Source organism: Balaenoptera ricei, chromosome 8 (assembly GCF_028023285.1).
Source record: "Balaenoptera ricei isolate mBalRic1 chromosome 8, mBalRic1.hap2, whole genome shotgun sequence".
NCBI classification, from domain to species: domain Eukaryota; kingdom Metazoa; phylum Chordata; class Mammalia; order Artiodactyla; family Balaenopteridae; genus Balaenoptera; species Balaenoptera ricei.
The window spans coordinates 34,374,977-34,389,193 of record NC_082646.1 but is presented as its reverse complement, the minus strand read 5'-3'; the positions used below and the strand labels follow the sequence as shown (position 1 = coordinate 34,389,193).

General features: G+C 35.0%; 1 protein-coding gene across 1 annotated transcript in view; it reads left to right on the top strand.

The window, feature by feature from the left end:
- The first annotated feature begins 2,678 nt into the window (after positions 1–2,678).
- CEP126 (centrosomal protein 126) overlaps positions 2,679–14,217 on the top strand; it is a 101,742-nt gene continuing 90,203 nt past the window's right edge. The window contains 2 exon segments of the mRNA XM_059929889.1: positions 2,679–3,004; positions 9,376–9,495. Coding sequence (XP_059785872.1) covers positions 2,877–3,004; positions 9,376–9,495 — 248 coding nt within the window. The 5' untranslated portion in view covers positions 2,679–2,876.

Here is a 14,217-nt window from a genome sequence, read left to right as displayed (position 1 = left end):
CCCAGCCTACCGTTCAATCTAGTCTCATTGTTTCTAGCCTTATCGACTGTAGCCTAGTTTCTCCATAGCCACTAGAGTGATCCTTTTGAAAGACTAAATTAGATCTTACTCTCCTACTCAAAAGTCTCCAATGGCTTTCCCTCCACTGGAAGCTGGATTTTATATTAATTTATATTAATTCCTTGTATACTACGTAAGTCCCCACTGCACTAGAAGGACATCCCCCATGCACTGCTCCAATTTCAAGTCCTAGCACACTTCCCCGACCCCACTCTTTTCTAGATACAGTGATCTTCTTGCCGTTCCTTGAACATATCAAAGAAAATTCTGCCCTCAGAGCCTTTTGTATTTAAAGTACCCACTGCTTCTAGATAATATTCTTCATCCAAATATTTGAGTGGCAACCTTCTTTCTTCATTCAGACCTCTGCCCTAATTTCCCTTCCTTGGAGGCCTTCCCTGATCACCGTATCTAAAATAGAACTGACATCAGTCTCTATCCCTCTATACTACTCCATTTTTCCTCATAGCACTTTTCACTACCTCATATATTCTAGTAGGAAAGAAAAACAAATGCAAGCTTAATGAGCATAGGGACTTTGAAGTTTTGCTCACTACTGTATCCCAGCACCTAGAAAGTGCTTGGCACATAGTAGGTGCTCAATATTTATTTCCTTCATAAAAGAATGAATTATTTTATGGTTTTTAAAGTGTGAAAAGTTAACCATTATATTGAATTAATATGTCTCTTTTAACAAAATAGAGAGACTTTAGTGTAATACTCTTTTTTATTGCTTAAATCATACTTATCTTTCCTGCCAAGAGATAAAACTTATAAATGTCTCAAAATATCTTTCTATTATCCAAATATCTAATCTTAAAGCCTTTTTTTAGAATCAATACAACTTAGTAAAGGACTGTACAACTTAAATAAAACATGAAAAACTTGCTTAACATTTTGAAGAAAGGAATAAATAATTTAAAGGTGAAAAAATAGATCTGTAATTTTTTAAAAAGCTGGTAACATTGTGTTTAAATTTTCTTTTCTTCTTGGGTATCATCGTAAAGCAACATTTGAATGAAGAATGTTTATGTGAGTAAACATCTGTAGGCAACTAAGAAACCAAGTTATGCTTCTTAATGCTAATACACCATGTGACAAAGCAATAAGGCGCCTATGAGTGATGAGATATCAAACTAATAATACAGAAAAAACTAGACTTTCAGGAAGGCTAGCCATGCCCAAATACTTCAAACAATAAGCACAACCTCCTCACTTTTATTTGCACTTTACACTGCCCTCCTTTGCTTACTCTCTCTCAAATTGGCCCTGGAGAAACAGACTTGTGATGATAGCAGTGGGAATAGAATCAACTTAAATTCCTGTGACTAGGCCAGTTAAAAATTTGCAAAGATAGCTAATCATCCCAGTATACACATTTAGCCTTTCTTTGTCAAGATTATCTATTCTACCCTCTTGGTATGGTCCTGAAGGGGGCTTATGTGTTTTGTGTTTTAACTCAAAACTGGATTTGTTGTGGCACTTCTAAATCTCAGTCACCAGAACACATTCCAGTTTGAGTCATTGTATCCAACTTTGCAAAAACTCTGTTTTAAATAGCTTCAACTGGAAAAGTTTATTATTTGAACTCTAAAAATGAACAAATTGATTCACAAAGACAGAGGTATTTGAATGGTGGGCGAGTGATTTTTATTCTGTTTGTACATTCTGCTTCCAATCTGGGAGTTTCTTCCACACAAAAAGAAAGAAAGAAAAAAAAAAAAACCTGGCTGAAATACAGTCAGAATTTATATGTACTTTTAAAATGAGCTCCAACAAAGTTTCAGCCTTTTTTCAAATTTTTACTTGCAAAACCACTAAACCTGGTGGCTAAAAAATCCAATTTTCCATAAGAGCTTGAAACAATTTCAATATGATGATCTCTTTTGGCATATCTTCCCAGGAGATTACTAAATTAAATCTGCACTACTTTCCTGGCCGCCGATGCTTTGATGGTCTGTTTCCAGAATCTGGCAGCAAGGCTGGCACCATTAAAAGCCTTTGCAATGCGACGTTATAAGCAGGAAAATGGCAAGGAAGACGACTTGCAGACGGAATGGCAGAAGCGTCAGGGAGTGGGTGAGAGAATGCAGAGAAAGGAAATTTCCACTCCACAAACCCTTTTAAAAGAGATGGTGTTTGGGGATAGTGATGCTCCAGAAAGACACAACCCAAACCCCACAGCAGGACTCGGTAGTTAAACAACAAATCCTACCCTGAATTATCCCCGAGGCAATCATTTCAGAATCCCCACGGTGGCGTTTGCCTGTATCTGAAGATTTTGCGTCTCACTGTCTTTCATCACTCTCAATACCCTCACGAAAACATCATCATAAAATGGGAGGTAGAACGGAGTCAGGCTCCGAGGCACAAGTCAGCTCCCCATTCCTGCGAAGACTCGGGTCCCTGAGGATGCCAGGGTTCCCGGCCGCCGCCCGCAGTCAGCTCAGAGGGGTGGGGGGAGTAGGCGGGAGTCCGCGCCTGCTATTGGCTGCCTCGGGCGCCCCGCCCCCACACCCTGGTAGCCGTCGCGAAGGACGCGGTGTCGGTTGGTTGTCAACATGGCGGAGGCGTTGGGGTCGCGGCCGCCACCTCTGCCATTGCCAGGCAAGGTCGCCGCTGCTGCAGCTGCCGTCGCCACCACAGCCAAGAGCGCCGCTGTGCGGGAACCAGAGCTGCCGCGGCCAACCTTCCCGCCGCTGTGACGCGGGGCCTGAGAGACGGAGTGCAGGGAGGGGCGGAGGAGGAGGAAGCCGGAGCTGCCATGAGGGAGGCGCTGTGGGCGAGCCGAGAGGCGGCGCTGAGGTGAATGAAGGATGATGACCGGGAGGCCCGGAGCCTGGAGCGCGGTCGCGGGACTCGGCACTGAATCCTCGGACACCCGCGTCAGAGCCCCGCTCAGCCCTCGGTTGAGCGGCGGGCGTCACCGACCTGGCGCTTACCTGTATCCTTCCAGCCGTGGCTGCCGGGGTAGCGGTGTTGGAAGCGGGGCCCATCTTTTTTCCCATTAGATTCCCATCATCACAGATGCAAGGTGATAGCAACTAGCTAGTCATCTTAGTGCGGGTATTTGTTTCAGTAACTCTCGTTGTTTCCCTTAAACCTGAAATACCATTTTATCCTATTCTAGGACCGCTTTCCCGGCCACCTTGTTATCTCACCCGCATTCAACTTTGGTGTAAATTTTTTGTGACTTTTCAAATAGATCAACCGTGTGTCCTATGGGGATTGTTTTGTCTTCTAGAGTTATGCCGTTATATGCTCTTTACGTCGTATTATCCACCCCCTGATTAATCATGCTGCTTGGAGAAAAGAATTCCACAAATAGGTAAAATGTTTTGCCCTCCTGAAACAGTCCGTTTTAACAGTTAACCTAACACTTCCCTAATTTATTTACCAGAGCTGCTAAAGCCTAACACAGTTGGTTAATTTGTTTTGTTTTCCATCCTCTGCCCAGGCTGTTGTCAGAGAGACAACAGACAGAAAATGAGAAGCAAAGGGCCTGGAGGCTTCGCACTGGATTATCTCTGACCTGTCCCTAAGAATTAGTCTAGCCCACCTTTGATATTGCTGTTGGTTGCATTGTAGAAAATTGACAGAATGAAAGAGTTTTGTTTTCAAAATATGTAAACCATGTTTATTCCTTCAGAGAATGTTATGATAATTAGAGTGTAACCTTTGTATTCTCAAAGGACTTGGTTGGTAGTGATGGTGCTGTATAATCATCTTCATTCTTGTCAGAGAATGGAGTGTCTTCACTTTTCAAGTTAAACCCCATTTTCTTATCCTTGTTGTCTTCCACTTCTGGGATGTTGCACTTTTAAAAGCAAGTCAACAATCAATTTTCATTTAGTGTCTGCTCTTTGACTAGGTGCTTGGGATACAACTCTAGTGAGGAAGACAGATATGTACAAAGCTTAACTGATGGTGAAATATCCCCCCTCTGATCATGCTTTCCTCAAGCTTTTAACCCATCTGTCTTTTCTTTCTTTAGTCAACTTCTCAGAAACCCTGACCTGCAATAGCAGCTTCTAATTCATTTCATCTATTCATTATTAACCCCATTCACTTTGGCTTTTGCCCTTACTACTCCTCAAAACTGTCCTTGCTCAAGAAGTAATCTGAAATAGACTGTATTGCTTTCTGTATGGATTTGATTCTGTCCCCTTGACATTGTATTTTCTTGGACCCCGAACTCCTATTACACTGACCCTGATTTATAGCTAAATCAGAAAATAGGGAAGCACTGTAAGTGGCTCATTGGCAAAGTGTATCTTTCCATCATTTTCATTAGTGAAATGGTCATAAACTTAATATTTTTAAATTTATGAGGTATGAATATTGATACAACAAAGGAAATATTTGTAAATAAATTCAGCAGTACCTCAAAGGAACAAAACCAAATAGACATAATTCCAGAATTATGTTGGTTTCCTATAAAGAAATGTATTACTAAAAATATACTTGAATTCTAAATATACAGTTAAAATTATGAAAGTTGTAGGTGATCATTTCAATAGATGCCCAGAGCTTTGCTAAAATCCAACAACTTTTGCTAGTATGTGTGTATATATATGCATCTGTATGTATATATAATATATAAGTATATATAACATACTTTTTGCTAGTTTATATATATATATTTGCTAGTATATATAAAATTAGTATACATATTTAAATTGGGATAGAGGAATTCTTTTGAACATAATAAAGACTATGACACTAAATCAAGAATATCATTATGTTACTAGTTGGAGAAACACTTAAGCACCTTTTGTATTATTTTGGATGTTCTTAGTATCTGTAATGTTTCATATTGGATACCTGGTACAAAGTAGGTATGCAAATTTATTGAATTAATGACTAAATTAAAAAAATGAACTGCAGACTTAAAATAAGCAAGTGGCTTGGTAAAATTTCTACATGTGACTTCCAGACATGAATTCAATACTCAGAGGCCATCCAGCTTTCTGTTGTAGTTCTCTCACTCAAGTCAGAATTTCCTAACTCTAAAGGCAAGGAACAAAACCTTATGAAGTTCATCTAATTAAAATTAGCTGAAGTTCTCTAATTTCAATTTCTTAAAATAATTCAAATAGAAATAGAATAAAGAAGTGAAGGTCTTTCATGTCCCCTTCACACTATGCCTCTTGTTTTCTCATAAATATCTCCAGTCTTTTCCCCTTCTATTTTATCCTAGCCCCCACCTTGCCTCTCTTTATTCCCTACCCAGTTTACACCCTATTCTTAATTATCTACACATATTCTCTCACCAACATCCTTGGTTCTTTGCACTCCTATTCTTCCTCAACCACCCAGTAACTACTACAACCCTATTTCTCTACTCCTTCACTCAACAATAAAAATGCTGTCAGAGAAAAAAATCACAAAACCGCTACAGCTTGATGGTTTCCAGCTTCACCAGAACAAGAACAGGGTTCTCTCTTGTTCCTCTTAATTAGTTTCTGTGCCAGGTCTTGATCACCTCCTGTCACTCGCAGGAGACTGTCTTACTACAATACTTCATAAGAGAATGGATGCCATGAACTCCCTCAGGTCCCTCCCAACAAACAACACAAACCCTCCTACTCCCATCACCACCTTCAATCCCCTACCCTGCTTTTTATTCCAGGCTTGCTGATGGGATATCACTTTTACTGTAGAAGGTGTATCCATCCACTTGTGCCCTATTTTCATCACCTCTCCTCAGTAACCCTGGATTGTAAATTATCCTAACTCTCTCTTACAATTTACTTCCAACTTTTGTCAAATAACCTTCTTTCCCTACAGCCTGTAAACATGCTCTGGTCTTAACTATCCTTAAAACTAACAATCAAACCCTTTTAACTGTGTTCTACTACCTCCTGTCTCCTTAGTCAAACCTCTAAAAAAGTGTAGTCTAAATTCACCATCTCTACCTTGAGTCACATTTTACACTACATTCCAAAATATGCTTGAACTGATAAAAAGGGTAAATATAAAAATAAATACAAAATCATAAAGGAAAACTGACAGAAAATAGAACTTCACCTTTTTCATAGTTTGAAGGTATAGTAACTTTACCTTTTGAAAAGAAAGAATCAATTTCAAGTGAAAAATATCTCAAAGATAACTCATTAATTTAAAACTTCAGTGTAAGGGGAAATTGTATAATTAAAATAAAATTATCTGGGGAAAATACTTGTAGTAACTATGATAGAGGGTTAATATTTACACTATTCTATCTCTATTGAATTTACTGAAATTGATTTTTTAAATGACGTTCTCAATAGATAAATGTCCAGTGACTGAACTAACAATTCACCAAAGAGGAAAATAAAAATTAGTTGCCCAACATGGCAATTATTCTATTTTGCTAATACATACATAATAAAACATGACTTTCCATTCAGTCTTTCTAAAAAAAAGTACTGCCTTATGCTCATGAGGTGTAGAAACTCATGTTCATATATTTCTAATGACATGTAGATTTATAGAACCCTTTTAGAAACCAATTTGTCTGTGAGGCACTAAAAGCTATAAAAATGTGTATACCTTTTATCCTAGTTTATCTACTGAGAATTTTCTCCAAGGAAATCATTCAGTAAGCTTTTATTAAGCCATTACCATATTCTAAGCACCATGCCAGGCATTGGAGTTACAGAAATATAGAGGAGACACATATGACGTACCCATGAGGGTGTCAAGTCATCCAGTGAGGGTTAGAAAAAGCTTCATAGGGGAGGAACTGCTTGAGGTGTCCCTGAAAGGATGAGTAGAATTAGCCAGCAAGTGCCAAAAGATAATGACATACTGCATCATGGCTTGTTCTGTTAATAAGTATCTTAGTGTGGCTGGACATCGGAGTCATGCAGGGAAATGTTGAAAAATGAAGTTGAAAAATCAGACCAGATTATAAAATGCTGTATATTCCAAGAAATTTGTAATGCATCATGAAGGTGATAGGGAGATTTTAGAGAACAGCAAAGAATGAGAAACTCAATGAGATTTGTGTTTAGCTGGTTTTGTGGAGGTTCAAATGGAGGATGGCAAGTTTAGGAGTACTGTAATAAGATGAGTTAGAAGACTACTGAAGTAGTCCAGGCAAGGGATTTAGAGCATCTGAGCCAAGTCTGTGGAGAGGTACAGAGAAGAAGGAAAAGAATCTGGATGGCTCTAATAAACTTGACAAGAGTGTGGGTTATATGATTCATAGTTATTAGTGATGGTAACATATTTAAAACAACCTAAATGAGCTACAATTAGAAAAAGACTAAATTGGGAGAGGAAGAGATGAGGATGAGGTGGGGTAGATTAGGCTATGCTTTTAAATTATAATCATTATGTATTACGTGCCCATAGTATTCTTGGGTTTGTTGTTGGTTGGTTTTTCTATTGTTAAATATATAAAAATTACCTTCCTTTGAACAAGTATTTAACAGTGATTCTTATGGAAATATCTTACCTTTACAATACAGCTTGTATGAAAAATAAAAGTTTAACCAGCCATCTAATATTTTTTAAATTTGGATACCATACTTTGAAGAGATGCAAAGGCAGCAGTATTTTTTACACCTCGGCAGGCAATATTATATATGTATTATATATAATACATATGTATATTATATAGAGAAAGAGACATTTAATTAAATCTAGCAATATATAGTTGTCAGAACATTATTACAAACATTACATTTGTGATTTTCTTTATGTTCCTGTGGTGAGACTTCAAGCATGTTAAACAGAGAACAGAATTATCTCCACGTGCATCATATTCCTGCATATTTCTCACCTGAGCCAAAGCAACTTCTCCCTTTTCTCCCCCCCACAATGTTGCTCTTGGGTACTCTGAAAGGAAGTTGCACTTTCCCCCACTGCCATGTTGTGACTTCGTAGTTAGCCATCTTGTTAAAGTCTGACTCCTTCTAATAAAGTACTCTATTAGAGAAGAACAAGCTATATCTTTAGCTGTCTCTGTGCTAACAAAAAAAAAAAAACAGGTTGCTTCCCTTTCTGTTCCATTTTTATAAATCCTTCAAAAGAAACTTTAAGTAAAAATATTGTGTGTGAGTGCGTGTATTTGTTTATGGTGAGGTAGTGCAAAATTTTATAATACAGGTAAATTAATTATGAGCAATGGCATAAAAATGGTTAAATAGCAAAATAATTGAAAGCTCCCATTAGCAAAGTTTGAAATGACCAAAAAGTTCAAATAAACGTGCTTGTTTTGAAATATATAAGGTTTTTTTTACTATGTTGATGCTGAAGCACTGCAGGATCCTAAAATTAACACATTTTGAATTAACAACTTATGTACAGCATAACTTATTATTTAATGTATTTCTTATATTCTGTTTTACCATTAATATTTATGGCATATAAAAAAATCTTGATTAAATAGAACTCTTAAAGAGAATTGCAAACCTTTATTTTGAGGGGGGAAAATTTAAACACACTGTTTATTCTAAAAAGACAAATAGGCATGCCCTGCAATAAATAACTTCAGTACAATCTTGTATGCATCTACATCTAATGATGAGGTACTGAAAATGGTAATTGAATGACCACTTTTTAAAACTTCAAAATCATTAAAAACAGAAAAATACTGTGATAAATTTGATAAAGGCATTCAATAATGCCAGTTGAAATGTAACTAAATAAGCTCGGACATCAATTAACCATATCAATTCAACTTATTTAAAGAAAGTTTAATTTTATACAGTAAATTTCAAATGAATGGATAATTAGGATAACTAAAATACTCCGTATCTGGCAAAATTCTGAGTAAACATTACTGTGTATGGTTTTCCTAATGGTTTGTTTTTTAACTTATGAGTAAATCACTAAGTAAACTATATTCCCAAACTTTCCAGTTATATTGCTATTTGATTTTTAATATTTGAATATGACTTTCATGCTATGGATTAAAGGATCTACTGAAACATTTAATTTACCTGCTTTCTATTAATGAGATATAACCTTCTTTCATTTTTCTATATACATGCCTAAGATAGTAACTTGTTAATAAGTACTCAAATATCTGTATAATGAATGAAAAGATATGTAGTCTCCTTATCTGGGCTCATTATGTCTAAAAGTAATTAACTTTTTCCCCAAAGAAAGTAAGATGTATCTTCAGTTCTAATACCAAGTTAAGAGTTTTTTTACATAAAACATGTGCCGGTCATACACTAACACTGATGTGTACACATACTAATTGTTCCACAAAAAATCATTACATCATTAGTATGAGGCTGTAATTGTATTTATCAGATAGCACTGATACTCATCCACTAAAGACATAAACTACTGTCCTTAACTTTATGCTGCCATTAGAGATATGAAAATCCATTTTGAGAAAAATTTAGAAGAAGAGCGCCAAATATTACTGCAGCAACAAAAAATATGTCGAAATCAAGCACGTAAATATTTTGTGGAGTCAAACCAGAGAAAAAAGTAAGTAACTATTTTATTCAGAAGCATAGAAACTCAAAGTCATAAATTAATGATTTCTCTACTTTGTAGCATTTTATGAACCTAAGTCATGACAGTGTTTTATCTATAAAATTGATCAAGATTTTTGTGGCTTTTAAATGTTATTGTTTTTCTGCCACAGCACAAAGATAGTGATGTATCATCTAGTTTACTGACCATGACTGTAGCAGTCTTTTCTTGTCATAGAACTTATTAGTGTCATATTCACTTCTTAAAATGACTATAAAAAGAATTCTTCATTTTTTGTAACATTTTATGATAAAAGGTTACCAATTAGCATTTAGGCTCTAATAGAATATATTTGATTTTAATTCATTATTCACTTATATATAATTTTTCTATATGTGCTACCCTCATTCATCCAGTCAGAAAAATGAGGGAAATATGAATAATTGTGGAAATATGATAAAAACAATTGTATAAATGATTGCCATTAAAAAAAAAATGCTTTCTAGTATAAACTGGAAACTAAATAAAGATGCAAACCATCCTATCCCTGCTTGACATTTTTCAAGATGTGTTTGAATTATTAGATTTTTTTAATACAGAGTGGTTATGCCATTTTGTTGTTTTTGCTACCTTGTTCATAGTTCTACAATAGGTGAATAGTAGAAAAGCCCTAGAATTTATTACTACATCATTGGGCATATGTTGCAAATCCCATTTGGGGAATACAAAATTGTTTATCTGTAAATTTTTTCTGGCACTGTATTCTCTTTAGATTAACTCTATATTGCCTGGCGTAGATGAAAGTATTTAATGAAGCTTGTTTTTGTTTTTGTTTTGTATTTGTGTATTTCTGTTTTTCTCCTACCTTTCAGCTCCTGAAGTTTATAAAAGGCACATGATAGGAGTTCAATAAAAATGAATAATCATATGTTGAAAGGGTCATGGGCTTTGGAATCAGAGATCTAGGTTTAAATCCTAGCTTCATGAGTTAGAGCAAGTTATTTAATCTCTTTGAGCTTCAGTTTCTCATTTATGATTGGAATTAATACAATCTTTTTCAAGGAATTGTTACATAGAGCAAAAAAGGTAATATTAGAGATGAATAGTTGAGAACGCATGTACAAGTATTTGTCTGTCACATAGTGCTCTTCATTAAGCTTATTTTATTGATTAATAAATTAATATTTGTCAATTGTATATTTTCTAGTAATTGTCTTGCTGTATGAAATAGCAGGCTTTATATGTGGAATTTGATTCATAAAGTTCCTACCTGTCTTCTCTCATCAAACACCCGTAAGAATTCTGATGTAGAAAATACAGTAGAAAATTTTTGGTTTAAAATTCTAAGAGGCAGAACATTTTCCAATGCAATTTCATTATGTTTTGTTTTTCTGTCACCCTACAGAGGGGTAAAAAAAAAAACAAAAAAAAACCCTTTTTGTTTTTGTAAAGCCACATAAAAATTTATTTTAAAACACTAATCTTTTGTTTCTATATTTTACCTTTTAAAAGGGGACCAAATTATTTGTGCACTTCTGAATTTCAGAATATGTCTATCATTATGGATTTTTTGGCCTATCTATCTATGCTTAACCTCATCTAAGTTTATGCTGTCTATTCATATTATGGTCATAGAGTTTAGAAAAAAATATTTTTCCTACAAGTAGAGATATTCTCCTAACACTGTTTTTTTCTACAAAAAGAGACAAATTTATACTTTGACATTATCAGTACTGTTTCCCCAATAGTACTCAAAACATGTTCATAGCACCAAGTGCTCTTTGTTTACTTGCATTAATCGCTTAAAATCACACACATTTAAATTTTCTTGTTATTTATTATTTTTTGCATTTCTATTGCCAGTATTTTTCTTGTATGTTTTTATCACATTCTTAAGTTTTCCATTCTGTCACTCAGTGTCCATACAGTGGAGTCCCCTTTGTTTCCCTCCAAGTCCTCCTCCCTTCATCACTAGGTACTGCTACAATAAATACCGGTTACCTTTTAGACCTAATGCACAACGGGCATCTGAGACTTCCCTTTATTGGTCTCAGGATTGGAGCCACAGTTTCTTGCCTCATAGCATCCCTTTTTTTGTTTTGTTTTATAACATTAGTTTGCTGGATCATATCCTCAGGTAACTTTCTAGTAGGCTGCTTTGTGGACCAAGTAATTTTAATATATACACACATAAAGAAAATTAACTTATTTCCTACATTGTTTTTAATTTTTAACTTTAGAACTATCTTTTGAAAAATTAGTGAATAGGCAGCAAGCATAGCTAATTGAGTACCAATTATTAAACTTCATATTGGGAGAAAAAAATAATTTTGGTTAATCTATTTTATCACTAAACGTTAGAAATGTCAGTAATCTGACTTCACGTGACTTCATGAGGAAAATAAATTGAAATAAATTTTAGGAAGTAAAGAACTCAAAAGGAACCTTCAGATAGTTTTAAAACAATATAATATAAACAGGTAGGCTTAAAAGTTCAGATGATCAGACAAAACTCCTATGGAACTATATAACTAACTCGCAGAATAAGAAAGAAAAGGACAGAATGGGGAAAACTGCCCAAATAAAGAGAAGAGGAAACACTACCAAGTGGTGAGAGACAAGCACTTAGGAAGAATCACTAAAATCTATAATTAAAAAAGATTCCTTACATATCCTATAGGCAGGAAAAAAAATTACCTAGAGAATCACGGAATGAATTACTTGGTGAACATGAAGTATGGGGTAGCTGCATTATCTATTTGTGAGAATGATGGAGTTTGGAGTTCCCCATGAAGCAGGAAAAATGTACCTTAGAATAAATAAGAAGGAATTATACTTTAAGCAATAAGTCATATTAATCAAACCTGCATATATAGAAGTTTGGTATAAGCTAAAAAATATAAACAGATTCAAATAAATCCAGATATCAGTAGGTTTAAATATCCATGGGTATATTATCCATAATATATTCATAATATATTAAAGGAAAGTTAAAGGAATTTAGTATATTTAGAAGTTATCTTTGACCATTTAAAATGTCATACAGGACAGCATTTATTCATTCAACTAACATTTACTGGGTTTCATATACTAGAGGATAAAAATAAAATGTATGATTCTTGCCCTCAATTTACTAATAGTGAAGTAATAAAGGATGGCAATGCTATGCAATAAATACTATGATTGAGTCACCTACAAGGTGCTGTAGAAGTACATCTCATATACTGCAGGACAAGGAAGAACTCCTGGAAGAGTAAAGTCTTATTAGATAACCAGGAGTTAGGGTACTTAAGAGATAAAGGAGGACAATATGTGAAAAAGCTAATGTTATGAAATAAAAGACAAAAGTTTTATGTGATTTAGGCACAGCAAAATGTGGAAGGGTATCAGGAAAGGAAGCTATAGAGTTGATAGGAGTCATTTCATAAAATAACTTCTGTGTCAATCTAAAGAAATTAAACCCTATCCTTAGGACTCTGAGATGTTGTTGAAAGAGTGATATCAGAGAAGTATCATGATCATGTTTATATTTTATCTCATTGTAGCAGAGGGGTAGAGGATGAATTGAAAGCACAGGCTGGAGGCAAAGAAGACAGGTAGAAAGCTGTTATAGTGATCTAAGCCAGAGAAGGTACAAAGGTAGAGTAGGGATTGAGTAGGTAGGGTCAATAGGAGTCAAAGGTCAGTTATGTGTGGTGCATGAAGAGCATTGTCAGAAATGGAATACTTATCAATTATGCAAATGTTATTGACATTTTTAATATAAATCTTTCTAAATTGCAATGCATATTTCTGTAATCTTTTATACAAATTATGATAAATGCAGTTTGATCTATTCTTTATACCTTAGAATCATTATTATGGGCATCAAATATTCTACTCTGTTATATTACTGTATTTGTCCTTGAGCTATTAAGCTTTATTTAGTTTACAGTACTAGTCTCAACTGGTAAGCTTGGTGAATTCTTTTTTTTTTTTTTTTTTTTTTTTAATGTCTGAAACATTTATATTAACATATTTCCATACATATTTCCATACAAATACAAATATAAGATTTTTAGAAATTTCATGTAATGTCTGAAACATTTATATTAACATGTTTCCATACAAATAACCCAATGAAAGTTTAGTATTAGTTGTTTTGTTTGTTTTTTTATACTGCAGGTTCTTATTAGGCATCAGTTTTATACACATCAGTGTATACATGTCAATCCCAATCGCCCAATTCAGCACACCACCATCCCCACCCCACCGCAGTTTTCCCCCCTTGGTGTCCATATGTCCATTCTCTACATCTGTGTCTCAACTTCTGCCCTGCAAACTGGCTCATCTGTACCATTTTTCTAGGTTCCGCATACATGCATTAATATACGATATTTGTTTTTCTCTTTCTGACTTACTTCACTCTGTATGACAGTCTCTAGATCCATCCACGTCTCAACAAATGACTCAATTTCGTTCCTTTTTATGGCTGAGTAATATTCCATTGTATATATGTACCACATTTTCTTTATCCATTCGTCTGTTGATGGGCATTTAGGTTGCTTCCATTACCTGGCTATTGTAAATAGTGCTGCAATGAACATTCGGGTGCATGTGTCTTTTTGAATTACGGTTTTCTCTGGGTATATGCCCAGTAGTGGGATTGCTGGGTCATATGGTAATTCTATTTTTAGTTTTTTAAGGAACCTCCATATTGTTCTCCATAGTGGCTGTATCAATTTACATTCCCAC